Here is a 14,188-nt window from a genome sequence, read left to right on the forward strand (position 1 = left end):
TATTTAAATATAGAGGACATAGCTAGCTTGAAATTAAGGAAATATCAGGAAATCTCAATTCTCAAGTACTGTCGAAAAGTTTGTCAAATGTTGAAAGTAGTTCCGTTTGTGCTATTGAGAAAATGTTTTTCCAAAATATTAATGATTAATTATATCTGCACATCTTGTTAGTTAACTAAATTTCAAATACTTTGATCAAATTAATAGACAACTTATAATTTATTGGGTATCAATACCTGTTCGCAACTTATATTCACACTTCAATTTACAAATTTTAAAGGTTCTATACATGAAAATTTATGAGTTTTTTTTTTTTTTTTGGTTAAATTTCTAAGTAATATGTTCAAATCTACAACTCTAAGATTCAAATTTAATCTCAGTACCTGCCACATTATCAAACAATGTAATGCATCATATGGATATATGAAGGTCCCAGATTAAACAAGGATTGCAGAAGAGTATAAATATAAAGTACTTCTGATTTAAAAAGAAGAAGTATAATGAATTTAAGTTAAACTAGAAGAAGAAGAAGAAATATGCATTTAGAAGAATAAGAAATTTATTAAGTTATAAGTTAATTTATTAAGAAAAGGAAAGTAAAGCTCAGAAGAACTTTTCCATTTAACTAAGCTATTATGTCCCACACCAATTTAATTTATTAAGGCTACGTTTGTCAAGAAAACTGTTTTTAAAAGTATTCAGATAATTGTAAAGAAATGCTCCTAACCCTCCAAAAACTATTCTAACCAAAGTCTAAGAAAAAAGGAAAATAAAACTCAGAAGTACTTTTCCATTTAATTCAGCGATTATGTCCCAGGTTGCTTACTCCCAAATTTCGCTCGCTCAAATATTGATTGTTATGTCCGTTTTACCTCCATGTTGTTGATACGGAATTATATTTAAAAAAGAATATTATTGTCATTAAATATTGACAGAAACAAACAATACAGAATTATATTTAAAAAAGAATATTATTGCCATTAAATATTGAAAGAAACAAACAAATTTTTAGTTCTAAAATGAAGTGATCAAACAAAAAAAAAAAAGTTCTAAAATGAAAAAAAGATAAAGAATACAATATTTTCATACATCACCACACCAAATGGAGGCTATAATCAATTGTGAGGTATGGAGTGGAGCAACAATAATTGTTGTGGCTTGACTTTTAGTCCAGGATACTAGATGCACGTAGGAAAACCTTGGAGTTTTTGCTGTTGAAGTGTGTATATATGTATATATATATATATATATATATATATTATGAGTATCTACCTGTTTCCAATCTCATTGGCTTCATCTTCGTGGTAAGCATACTCATGAATATCATTAAGTATTGAAAATTTCACCAATCATGCATCCAACTTAGTGTCTATAGAATTAAATTGTTTAATTATATAATTAATTAATTGGACTGTCCTAGCTCTCTAGCTCCCTATAAAAACCCATGAGACCTGCCTTTCACTTCACCAATCTCCATCACTCTCTGTGTCTTTCTCTGTTTTTGTATCATCAAATTAGCAATGGCTTCCTCTAGCTTGTACATTTGCACTGTGCTTCTCTTGTCCTTGCTAGTCATTTCTTCTGCCACCGACTATGGATATACCTATACTCCAACCCCACAAACCAAGCCAGAAGAAAATTACAAGACTTTGCCAAAGCCTGAAGAGAAAGACAAGTTTTCTCCTTACAAGAAGCCTGGAGATGATAGTGAAACAAAACCATACTATGGTCAGGAACCAAATCCAGAAGGAAAAGAAAAACTAGTGGATCTCCCAAACATCTTTGACGTTCAAGGGCTTGTTTTATGTAAAAAAGGGTCCAAATATTTCCCACTTAAAGGTGCATTTTAGTAATCATTAATTCTATTTTTGTTAATATCATTGACATTTTTTTGTTAATTAATTACTAGTTTATAATATAAATTATAACTATACGTACAGGGGCTGTTGCAAGGATTTCATGTGATGGTGTTGATGAGGAGGGGTATAAGAGAAGTGATTTCTACACATTTAGTGGTGCTTCCGATGAGAATGGCTATTTCTTTGCAACTGTATGTCCCTCACAACTTGAGAAGAACTGGAAGCTCAAGAAGTGCAAGGTGTTCCTTGACAAGGAGCACTCGAGCTTAGACGCTGACTGCAATGTTCCAATTGATGTTAATAAAGCCATTACCGGTGTTCCACTTGCCTCTATCAATTATCGAATCCTCCATGACAACATCAATCTCTACTCTGTTGGTCCATTCTTCTGCACTCCATCAGAACCTAATCCTTCAGTCCCCTATGATGGTGGTTATTAATTTATTATAATAATTCTTTTTGCGTTTACTTTTTACAAATTTGTTTAAGGTTTTACACTCTCCCCTATGTTTGGGAGGGTTTGAATTGAGTTTTCAACTACTAATAAGTTTGAGAGTGATATTCATGTAATTTGCTTTTAAAGATTTTATCTTTTGTTTGTCCTTTGTCTTGTTCATTTTTCCACCTAATGTAACTTATTCTTCTTCTATTGGAATTATATGTGAATTTTATTTTTGGAACAGAATGAGAAGTGATAAAGCCTTATAAGATTATTGGCAGCTCATTAATTTTTGTTGTAGCGTGCATGATTATATTAACCATTAGATATTAGATAGTCTCCTAGTTTAAAATGTAGATGGACTTCTAATATGTAAGTAAATTGTATACAGCAACAAAAAGCAATTTCTAACTGTTAATGTTATACTGAATTCTCCCCATCCCAATATCAAAAAAGAATAAAATAAAATGCTAATGTTGTACTTTGAGAACTATTTCTTATAAGAAGAGTGAATAAATATTCACGGAGGCCAGAGCACAAAAATTTAAAGCTTATTTCACACGTAAAAAAAACAAGAACAAAAAGAGAGAAAATAATGACATGCTTAGGCTGTAAACAGAGAGAGCTGGAAAAATATTATATTAGAGAACAGGGTAGCAAGATGTTGGAAAATTGTTGGCAGAAATAGGGGAAAAAAAAACAATGTCTGGAACATGAGATTTCTAGCACCCTAGTTGCATATTTGATGCTATATATATGGTAATTTATTTTTCACAAACTAATAAAATTTACTATGTTTTACGGAAAAGAATTATAAATCTAACCCAAAGGAGTGAAAATATGCATGACAGCATTTGCCTCTCCTGCTACTATTAGCATTTTCCTCATTATGCCACCATCAAAGACATGGTAGATGTACAATAACCAACAAGTGCCAGGATTATTGTATCCTGCATGATGCATCCTCTCTTGTAACGTCTTTTTTCTTAAAAAATTAAACAAAACAAAAAAAATTTAAAAAAAAACTGTTTATTTTCTCAAATATGCGTTAATTCAATTAGAATTTTATTAGCTAAAGATGTAAATCAAATGATTCACTTTGATATTCGTATTGTAAGTTCCAATCATGCTTTTGGAGTAGTCTGTGCGTGGTGCATTTGCCAAAAGGAAAATGCAGGGCATGTAATTAGACATCAATGTTTCAACTCCTAATTATTGAATATTGATAATAATATAAGAGGTAGCTACTCCATATTAATAATTAATTTTGACAAATCGTCAAAAGAGATGCATTGTATTTGTATACAGACTAATGAAACAGAAATCTTCCTGGATACAATTTTAATTGTTCGCATGACTTAGTAAGTAATACTGCATTGTTTCTTTATGAAACCTGGAAATTTTTTAATACTATATATCTTCACAGGTTCCTTTCGAATCCCATATGCATATATCGTGCCACCAAGTTCTGTATGTAAAATATTCAACCAAACCCCTATAAAAAGGCCTTTGTAAGAAAAAAAAAAAAAAAAAAAGAAAAAGAAAAAGAAAAAAGAAACTATAAAAAGATCAAGCAGACAGCTTAAGCAATTCACTACCCCTCTCAATTCCTTTGTCAATTCTCTCTTGAGTCCTGAGCTATAAAAATCCATATTTAATTACTTGGCAATCAATGGCTCTTAACCATTTGTTTTTCACAATCTCTTTGCTTCTTCCACTAATGTCATCACTTTTGGTTATAGCTTCCACAACCGATGGTACTGGTTATGTCCCTAGACCATACTCTGAGACTACCAAGTTGGAAAATACCATGTTAGGCATTCAAGGAATGGTTTATTGCAAAGCAGCCTCCAAATCCATTCCTATTGAAGGTATGTAATTTCTACAATCCTATTCCTAGCTATATCAGGTTCTTTATTTACTCTTGAAGAAAAACACATATGTCTTTGAAGCATATAAATATATATATATATATATATATATAAATGGTGATTAGATTGAGAATTAAATTTGTTAATGCAGGAGCGGTGGTGAGGATTTCCTGTGATAGCGTGGATAATTATGGGTTGGAAAAAGCAGAAGATGTCTCGTTTTTAAGTGGTGTAACAAATAAAGAGGGTTATTACTTGGCAACACTATCTGCTTCAGAGATTGAAAGCAATAAAAAGCTTACAAAGTGCAAAGCTTTCCTTGAGCTCTCTTCATCAGACACTTGTAATGTCCCAACAGATGAAAACAATGGGATTTCTGGTGCGTCCTTTGCTTATTGTCGCCTCCTCAACAACAACAAGATCAAATTGTGCACTATAGCCAGGCCTTTCTATTTCACCTCATCATCAGAACCTAATAAAACAATTTCTAATGGTTATTAATTTGTAACACTTTGTTTTACCGAGTGGCCTGGGTGAAAGAGATTGGGGTTGCAATTTGTATTTGTTCTTATTTGGACGGGTAAATCAGCTTTATTATATTGATTGCCAATTTCAACTTTTTTATTTTATTTTTTATTTTTTTTTATTTGCTAAAGGAACTTGTTTGACTTTCCTGGAAAAGAGAACAAAGGAAAATATATTTGCACTTCGAGAGCAATAAAAACTTATATTCATCCACTAAGAACAAATATGAACACAGATAAACATCAATTTTCTCACTCGGATATGATCGTCTCTGAAAACAAAACCCCATATCGTCCATATTTTGGTTTGAAATCAAATTCTGTTTTTATTTTGCTTTCCTTCATTTACTTTATTATTATCATTATTATTTCGCACGCACTTTGCTCCATTATTATTATTATTATTATTATTATTATTATTACTTACGAATCACACTTGGCTCCAATTGCTTGTTAATAGAGAATTAAATATTTATCATATTACAAAATGATGAAAAAAGTCGCAGCGTATGGTGTACCAGCAACGTTGGTTTCTACCTTTTCTTGTCAAAAGATAAAGAAAATATAATATATATATATATATATATATATTTACACTCGATAGCTCTGGAATCATTATTTTATATTATGGTAGATTGATGTCAGCGGAAATATTGGACCGACTAACAGCACTGGGCCAGCAGGTTCTCGCCAATTGCGGGTTATACAGAGACAAGCGCTTAAGCCTCAATGGCCTGTGGGCGGGTGAAACAAAAATAATCACGGCGATGTGGGATTAGCAGAATCTTCCAGGGCGAACGTGGTGTAAGCAAAGAAGGTGCCAAGTAACAAATCTGTCCAAAAAGAAGTCCGGTTCAAACTCCGAGTTTGATACTTAGGCTCACTCCCTTCAAAGTCAATCCCAACAAACATCATCGTCATAAACTTGTTTTAACATCTTACTAAACAAAAACCTTCACCTTCTCTCTTCTCCCAACAAATTAAAAAAGATTATCAAACAAACACGCCCCACATCACTCACTGATCTTTTTTCTTCTTCTTTTTTTCGACCTTTTTTGTTAAGATAAAAATGGAGAAGAGAAGCAGGAGCGAGGCAAAAAAGAAGACAGGTACAGCAAGCGGTGGCTATGGCGGTGGTGGAATTGGAGGGCTAATTGTGGTGGGCGGAGCTTTGGCTATTACTGGTTTAGTAGCTGCTTTTACTATTATCAAGAAACGTAGGAAGGATGTCAGTATGAATTCTTCAACAAAACCCAATCATCCATCCAAAGACCCCACCACCACCAACAACAACAACAGCAACCCCAAAACTGAAGATCAAGAAAACCAAGGACTACTTTATCTTGTTCAAACTTCTTCACTCTGTCTTGCTGATCCTGAAGACTCAACAACCTCTGCAACTGTTAATTCTTGCGAGTTGATCCCTCCTACCCCTAGTTTGAGTCAGGTAATTTTATTCCCTTATTGGGCTCCTAATCCATTTAGTAGTTTACAATTTATTTACTTTTTTTTAATGCCAAGTTGGTGCAGGAAGAGAAAAGTATAACTGAAATAGATGGAGGAGAACAGATATCAGATATCCTACTTTCTGGTGATTCACATGAAGAAAATATTCAAGGGGACGATGACAAGAATTACTTTGAGGAGCGCACAATACCACTAGAAACCCCAGAAGGAGAGAAGAAAGAAAATGAAGCATCTCTCAGTGCTTTGGAGATAGAAGACGCTCTACATATGCATGCAGTTGAAGACAAAGAAGGGGATGATAATGAAAAAGAAGACAAAGAAGAAGAAGAAGATATCATGGAGAAAGTTGAAGAAAATTCAGAAGGCACAGGGCAGTCTTCCATTGAATTGAATACCGACACAGTTTGGCCAGCAGAATCAATAGAGGGCATGGCCATATTAGAAGAAGAAAAACAAGCAGAGAGGATTGCAGAAAAACATGAAACAAGCAAAGCGGGAAAGCAAGATTATCTCAATAGAAGCAGCAATGATAATGTCCACAATGATGATTGTGATCCGAATGAGCAGAAAAGGAAAGAATTAAAGGCCAAACTTTGGCAAAAGAACGAGACTCTGGCAATCAAGGAAGCAACAGTAAATTCATCTAAGTTGCGGGTCTGGTTTTTGTCCATGTTAATGCTAGTGCTGCTCTTGCTTTCATTTTCTTTCGCCCCCCATAAAGCTTTGTCTATGGTTCTTTCCTTGTTCAGTGACATTCAGAGCACTGTCACAAACCGTTCAAGATAAATTTGGAGAGCAAAATAAAACATTGAAGGTTCTGAGATAGTTTGCTCTTCCAGTTTTCAGACCTGTAGTGCTCTGCTTTGCTAGAATTTAATCATGTAGCAAACATTAATCTTTACTTCTTGACCTGAAATTATACAATCGAGAAAACCGATCCTATTATCAATATTTGAATTTATCAATATGGCTCTCCCTAGCCTCCCATCTATTGAAGAAGCAAAATGCATAAACAATTAAGAGAGGAAAGCCAGTAAAAGTAAATCTAGACACCAAAAAAATATAGCAGAAAAAAAGAAAAGAATATATATTTGTATAGCACAAGATTCGTACAACATCTGTATAAGTGTCTCGCCAGCCTCTCCTCCCCCAAGTATCTTCTTTACAAAACGTATACTAACTCTTTAACTGTGCACTCTTCAGGCCTATATACAGAACACTGAATTATATTTGCCTGCTGCATGTTTATTTGGTTGCGAGTATCTAATGAATTGATGAAATGAAGCTGTTAATCCACAATCTAATCTTCACGGATTCTATCTCAATTTCCAAGGACAAAACTTCATAGCCAAACCTGCTACTTCTGGATGAATTACGAGTTCCACAAATTAATTAGCACTCAAGAAAATGGGAATTATCAATTGAGCGTGGCCAGCTGCAACCCATAGACCATCCCAAAACACCAAGGACGTGATCAATGCTTGAGCAAGCACTAACCTGAGAGAGAAACAATTAATGTCAGGATCAACACGATTTAAAATGTTGAAGAAATAATGGACCTGAGAGATGGTGGACTGATACAATACCAAACTTTCAAGGTTCCCTTCAACATGAAATAACATTGCAGCTATTCCTCTTCCCCCATCAATCTCAGCCTGACATCCATGGCAAAGGTGTTTATAAACTATGAACGATAAACAATTAGAGGTCAATAATTATGTCATCTGGCTAATTTTCAACCACTCACCAAACAAGAACAAATTGAAATCCCAGCAGCTGCCAAAACTGCTGTGACCTCAGCGATCATGCCTGAAATCATTGGATAATCACAATGAATATACGATTTATTTTAGGCTAATATACGAGCCTAAAAGTCTTAATGAAAGACAAATGGAAAGATTTTAAATCTCGATGCTGTTTAGTGGAATCACAATTAGGATGTGTCATAAGATGTTCCCAAAAACAAAGTTTTAATGTTGCAAATTGACTTCACATTTAGGATGTTAATTAGCATCAATATTCCATTAATAATTTCACCATATGGCAAACAAGTGCAGTCTTTGATTACACACCTTTTCGATCTATGCATACCACAGAAAGCCATAGGATGGAATGCCCCTCAATATTGTGCCAAGATGCCACCTTGCTGGCTTGCCAGCTTTGTAAACCAGGCAAGACCTCTTTGTACATTGGAATATTAGCTTGTATCATCCTGGAAACACCATTTCCCTGCAACAATTCCCCTTCAACATTCAAACTTGCATGCTGAATATGTTTATTATGTTTCCCATTGATCTTAGGATGCCTAGCACTTCCATTTTTACTGTGGAAGGAACCTTCAAAGTATACTGTATTTGTGATGATTTTATCCCACATGGGTTTAAAATCCTTGGAGATATCTGGCAGCTCCTCTGCTTCACTCTCCTCTTCAGAATCAGCTATGAAGACATTAACTGTATCTGCCGTTATTTCAGCAGCAGAGAGTGCTGCTTGCTCTCTTAAGAACTATACACAAGATGGAAATTTGACATTAGCCATATAACAATTGAAATCATAATTACAGCAAGGAAACCTACCTTCATAATTTTGTGCCTGGCACTACGAGTTTTTGCATGTTGTAGCCACTGCTTATGCCTCTGAAAAGCTGATTTTCCAGAAAGTGACTGGAAAAACTAGAACAACGTGAGCATTTAATATAAAGGGGATTTAAGAACAGGATGTTGGTTGGTAACTACTGACATTGTAGGTGATTATCTCCACAACTTCCGCATTTGCAAGCACATGCATGGGAGAAACAAGATTGCCATTGACCTGCACCAGAAAAATTCAGGTAATATGACTCAGATTCTTTGCCCTCCTTAATTCATGAGTAAAAGTAAGAAGATCACCTTTGCAGCCACCATTTTATTGCCAATTTCAGTGTGTATCATGTATGCATAGTCAATAACAGTTGCTCCTTTAGGCAGATTTTTAATCTGCAGAAATTGCAAAGCTAACTGTCAAGATGCTGATGCAGAACCTTGTTATATAGAAAGTTCTACATACTCTATTAAATCCAATTAAACAGCATATTTACCTCTCCCCTTGGAGTAAATACAAAGACACGACTACCTAATAGATCTCTTGTAATTGTGTCTACAAACTCCCTAGAGCTCATGTTGCCAACAAACTCCTCTTGCCATTCTCTGATTGCATTGAGCCAACCAATCTGGAATAAACAAAGGACTTTGTCAATAAAATTAGCATAGAATTCCAAAGACTTGAAAGGGCTCGTTGAGGCGATTAGTAACATGCATGTATACCCTGAGTGCAATGTTTGCATTATTGAGACAAACAGTCTTCCCTCTTGAACTTCTACCATTAGGCATAGCATGTCCAACTAAACCAGTAACAAATACTCTCCCACTATAATGAGCAGCAATGCCTCTCTCAGCTATCAGATCCATCTCTTCAGTTCTGATCTGCCATAGGATAATAAAACAAATGTATAAATAAATAGCATCATGACTAGGATAATAAAACAAATGTATAAATAAATAGCATCATGACAAGTAATAACTCAAACTGATAATAATAAGTAAAAACGCTCCACGAAATGAAATTAAGAATCTATGACTACCTGCACTTCTAGCCGAAATGTGCTCTCATAAAGGAAAGGAATTACGGTTGTATGGAGGCTCTGATACCCATTGGGTTTTGGGGTTGCAATATAGTCTTTCATCTGTGACAATCTGTTAGAAATTTTGATGGTTATTTAAAGAATTATTCTTCATAAGAAAAAGAGGTATACGTACATCACGAGGAATAGGAGTCCATATTCCATGGACCAACCCAAGAACATGGTAACAAATCTGCAAAGAAGACAAGATAGAAATACTTCAGAAGGCAGCAAAGGGCAACCAATCTCTTCGGCATGAACAAGATCTTACCTGCTGCGGAGTGCACAACGGCCCAACCCCAATGCATGTCTTTGGTTTTATAATAAGACGAAGCTGGTAATAACCAACAGAAAGTTTCAAGTCAATACGGGTATGTTAATCATCATAAAAAATTCCCCAAAAATTATTTCAAATTAGTCAAGCAAATATCAGAATGAACCTGTGCAATTTGGTTAACTTCATTAATCGAACAGTTAGACTTGAGCACAGCTTTATAGATGCTGCAGGTAAATAACAATAAGCCACTCAATATAGTGATAAATATCCATTTCCTTGTAACTTTCTATCATATAAGGCCAAAAAGAAATATCTAATGGCATTTCAAATAGGAAGTGTAACTTCAGCAAGTGCATAAGGGAAATGGAATTTTATTACAACATCCACATAAGTTGCAGGCCATATTTATGCTGTTTTCAAGATCCCAGAGATTTTGCAAATAAAATATCATATGCATCCTCCCCATGTAACTTACTGTTGGCCATATGGAAAAACATGAAATAAGTTGACCTCTTAAAACAGCAAGAGATTGTCTAACCAACTACATAATCATAAATGGAGAAAACCTAACAGACAACAAACCAATAATTCTAAGTAAACAATGATAACAGACATGATTCTAAGAATGAGTTCAGAAATCTTAAAGTGCCTTTAAGAAAGCAAATAAAATTGCACATATAAGATCAGGGCTTGACCTGTAAGGTTCCTTACATACAGAGCGAACTTCAGTTTTCACAGTCAATAGGTCTAAGAACTGATCATCCTCCACCTTTTTTCTCAGTATCTTGTTTGCCTAGCACAAAAAGGTTCCATTAGCAAAATTGATTAACTACAAAATATTGGAGAGCTCAACTTGGCAGTCTCCGTGTAGGGCCAAAAGGTCAACCATAAAATCAATACTATACAAATATGCATTATGGCAAAGAATTAAGAAAGTGTTACCTCCTCAATTTCTTTCTCATGCTCTTTATAAAGGTCCACAACTCTTCTCTTGACTTTAGCATAGTCTTCAGCATTTTTGTACATGAAGGAAAGATTTTCAAGTTCTGACTGCAATACATTATCAGCAGATTCTCTGGATTAGTATAGGAGCATCCTCAGAATGAACAAAAGTTGGATATGGGAAAGGAGTTTGTCATCAATATTGTTCTATGAAATTTTGGGACTTTGGATAATAGATGATGCATCTTCGTTCAATGCCTGATAAGGGAGGCACTGAAATAAATAGAAAATAGAAATCGAAGTGTAACATAATGGTATACTTTGATTTGGTACATCCCAAGCAACTTGGCCAGAGGAGCAAAGACTTGCAATGTCTCCCTTGCAATGCTGGTCTGAACACAAATATAAAATAATATCAGATATAACATTAAAAAGAGATATTGATAATGAAATAATCTTAATGAATAACACACCACCTGCTTATGTGGAGGCATATGTGAAAGAGTACGCATGTTATGTAACCTATCGGCCAGTTTGACGATGATAACGCGTACCTGGAACAGAGACCATTTTAGCTTCCAAATGGCTATCACAATAGATAACACAAAAAAGTGCTGAAAAGGATAGTGGTGGAGATTACCTCTTCAGTCATGGCTAGAAACATCTGCCGCAGGTCATCAGCTTTTACATCTTGTGCAGAATCATTTTCATTCTTACACTTTAATTTTCCCAGCTTAGATACCTAAGAACAAAAGAGATAAGGCTGAAACCAGTCCACAGCAATCTGGAGGCTTGTCCAATATGGGATTAGATCTATAAAGGCACCTTAGTTTCTCCTTCTACAATGCGGCGCACGATGGCACCAAATTCCTCCTCTATTCTTTCAAAAGTCACAATATTGGTATCCTCAACTGTGTCATGCAGTAATCCAGCAGCAATGGATTCCCAATCCAATTCCTAGAAGAATAGTCAAAATGAAATTAATCATTGATCACAAATTGCAACAGCTATCAAACATGGTTATATTAAGTTTGTTAACTCACAAGTTCTCCTAGAATCCGTGCAACTTCAACTGGATGAATGATAAAGGGTTCTCCACTACGTCTTTTTTGACCATCATGAGCCTCAAAAGCCAGCTGGACAACCAAAACACCAATTTTGAGTTTTGGAAACAAAAACCACTGAGGAATAATCAGTTTGGTAAAATGAGCATGTTGGAATTTTCTTGTGTAGTTGAGAGCTAACCTTAAGAGCATTATGGACCAAATCCAGCTCTTTAGGTGAAAGGTATGAAATCGTGGGCTTAAGATCCTGAGGTAACCAGATGACAGAAGATATAACTAAAGCCATCAAAGACAGTACACTGTTTGCAGGTTAACAATTGTCGTAGAGCAATGTAAGGTTTGACAATTATGAGACCCTACCTCCCATAAACTTTCAGGAGAAACATCATCAGAAGTGTCTGAAAAGAATGATGAAGAACAGCACAACTGCCATCTTTTACAAGCAACATGAAGTAAACTTGATCTAAAAAGTTTTCCAAGGAGCACAAGATCTGGAGTATCTGTACCAGACCAACCTCCTGCATTAGAGGACTCGCATCTCTGGCAAGAGTACAATATTGAGCAAACCCCATAAGTAATATCCAAGAAACCTAAAATAAGCAACAAACTCCTAGAACTATTTATAAGTAGTTTATAAGGCTATTCAATCCCCATAGTCCTTACCTAAATCTCCCTTTTATCACAGAGTGTGACAGATAAAAAGATAAAGCTAAAGCTCGAACCTAAATAAAAATCTTGCCCCTGGATCCCAGTTCCATAATTAAGTTCTTCTTTCCTCCAACTGGAACGCAGAGGAAAACTTAGAAAACAAAATATTTACCATACAAATTTTAAAATAGTTTATAATTATGTTCCCATTGAGTTTTTCAAATGTAATCAAAGCGACTACCCTTCTTGGTAATCTCTAAGCTTCTTTTATTCCTCAAAGTTTTAACTACGATATTAATATACTGCATTAGTTTACCTCCTAACAAGTAATAAACGAGATATAAATAGAGCTGGAAAAACTTAGATATATATATATATATATATATAGATGCACATGGATGAAATCCATAAGAGTATAGGCTTCAGAAAATCAGAAAATAAATCCGGAAGCAACAAAATCCAAGGAAAATCCAGAGGACTTACATAGTTAATCCGGGTTTTTCTTCCATTCCGTGCGTTGGATGACAAAGAAGATTGGGAAGGAGGATGAGCCGTGCTGGCAAGGAAGCCCGTCAAGGCCCTCGGAGCTTTCCACGCACAGGATAGGATACTGCAGTCATATCTCCCACTCCCATCCCCTTTCCATAACTTACATGCGTTCACACATTCTAAAGAAACTACAAGAATCCATACAAACAACCACGCTCAAAAAATCAAAACTTAACCATTTCCATATAATTGAAGTAGTATAATTCCTAATGCTCTGCTTAGATACTCAGTGAAAAGCATAAAGCAAATCAAGAATCTCACTTTTTCCTGCTATTGTTTTATTTGTTGTAAAAGAGCAAAAGAGAGAATATCAGACTGAACTCCAGAAAAAAGAGTAGTGGTGGGGCTAAGTCCACTAGGTTTTCGCAATTGCAAGTCCTAAAATGATGGTAACGCAATACTAAGAATCCTAATTTTGTTATTAGCTTTGCAACATTTTTCTCAGCAGCCAAACGAAGAGAAGGATAAATACATACCAGACATGGAAGGAGCAGAGGCCATTTGTATTGGAAGAGAGCAATCTCATTGAGTCGAACTGAGCATTAAACAACCTCGCAAAAACGCCAACCCAGAAACCCCAGAGAGAAGCTCGATAGAGAAAAGTAACAGAAATTCAAAGCCAGCGAACAAAATCGAAAGGCTTATGTAGAGAGCGTCTTGTTGAGCTAAGAATCAGAGAGATTCTCATTAAACTTCGAATCGGAGAACGTTGCCCTGTGTCTGCGAAACGTTCGGCTTTCAGACAAACAAGCTGCGAATTAAAACGTAGAATTTGGCCAAAAGAGATAATTTGGAGAGAGAGAGAGAGAGAGAGATAGAGAGCGAGGGAGAGAGAGATATCAAGCTTTAGCCAAGGCCACACAATGCTGTTTGATATAGATATTTTTTAT

At 35.3% G+C, this 14,188-nt stretch overlaps 4 protein-coding genes across 6 annotated transcripts; 3 read left to right on the forward strand and 1 right to left on the reverse strand.

Annotated features, from left to right (window-relative positions):
* The first annotated feature begins 1,484 nt into the window (after positions 1–1,484).
* Positions 1,485–2,548, forward strand: LOC112492741 (protein SEED AND ROOT HAIR PROTECTIVE PROTEIN). Its single transcript, XM_060811627.1, has 2 exons — positions 1,485–1,839; positions 1,941–2,548. The coding sequence occupies exons 1-2, from the start codon at positions 1,521–1,523 to the stop codon at positions 2,297–2,299; spliced, it is 678 nt and encodes a 225-aa protein (XP_060667610.1). The 5' UTR covers positions 1,485–1,520; the 3' UTR covers positions 2,300–2,548.
* A 1,422-nt stretch (positions 2,549–3,970) lies between these two features.
* Positions 3,971–4,670, forward strand: LOC107426242 (protein SEED AND ROOT HAIR PROTECTIVE PROTEIN). The gene is made up of 2 exons (XM_048480407.1): positions 3,971–4,169; positions 4,321–4,670. The coding sequence occupies exons 1-2, from the start codon at positions 3,971–3,973 to the stop codon at positions 4,668–4,670; spliced, it is 549 nt and encodes a 182-aa protein (XP_048336364.1).
* Positions 4,671–5,336: 666 nt separating this feature from the next.
* On the forward strand, positions 5,337–7,061 carry LOC107426353 (uncharacterized). Of its 2 annotated transcripts, none has more exons than XM_016036503.4 (2): positions 5,337–6,140; positions 6,215–7,061. In XM_016036503.4, the coding sequence occupies exons 1-2, from the start codon at positions 5,763–5,765 to the stop codon at positions 6,944–6,946; spliced, it is 1,110 nt and encodes a 369-aa protein (XP_015891989.3). In that variant the 5' UTR covers positions 5,337–5,762; the 3' UTR covers positions 6,947–7,061. The 2 variants fall into 2 exon arrangements, with proteins under 2 accessions (XP_015891989.3, XP_015891990.3); XM_016036504.4 differs by having other exon boundaries at positions 5,348–6,140; positions 6,224–7,061.
* On the reverse strand, positions 6,947–14,167 carry LOC107426352 (putative GTP diphosphokinase RSH1, chloroplastic). 2 transcript variants are annotated; one of them, XR_009640842.1, is made up of 25 exons: positions 13,775–14,167; positions 13,233–13,426; positions 12,462–12,641; positions 12,283–12,348; positions 12,081–12,173; positions 11,863–11,994; positions 11,678–11,779; positions 11,514–11,591; positions 11,358–11,429; positions 11,038–11,145; positions 10,791–10,888; positions 10,259–10,319; positions 10,090–10,152; positions 9,955–10,011; positions 9,780–9,881; positions 9,463–9,621; positions 9,237–9,368; positions 9,049–9,135; positions 8,900–8,971; positions 8,737–8,823; positions 8,233–8,665; positions 7,908–7,969; positions 7,747–7,815; positions 7,274–7,657; positions 6,947–7,070 (listed from the first exon to the last, which is right to left on the reverse strand). XR_009640842.1 is itself a non-coding variant. In XM_016036502.4 (24 exons), the coding sequence occupies exons 1-24, from the start codon at positions 13,797–13,799 to the stop codon at positions 7,553–7,555; spliced, it is 2,637 nt and encodes an 878-aa protein (XP_015891988.3). In that variant the 5' UTR covers positions 13,800–14,167; the 3' UTR covers positions 7,224–7,552. The 2 variants fall into 2 exon arrangements, 1 of the variants encoding a protein (XP_015891988.3); XM_016036502.4 differs by lacking the exon at positions 6,947–7,070 and having other exon boundaries at positions 7,224–7,657.
* Between the last annotated feature and the right edge of the window lie 21 nt (positions 14,168–14,188).

The sequence above is a fragment of the Ziziphus jujuba genome, chromosome 9 (assembly GCF_031755915.1).
Source record: "Ziziphus jujuba cultivar Dongzao chromosome 9, ASM3175591v1".
NCBI classification, from domain to species: Eukaryota; Viridiplantae; Streptophyta; class Magnoliopsida; order Rosales; family Rhamnaceae; genus Ziziphus; species Ziziphus jujuba.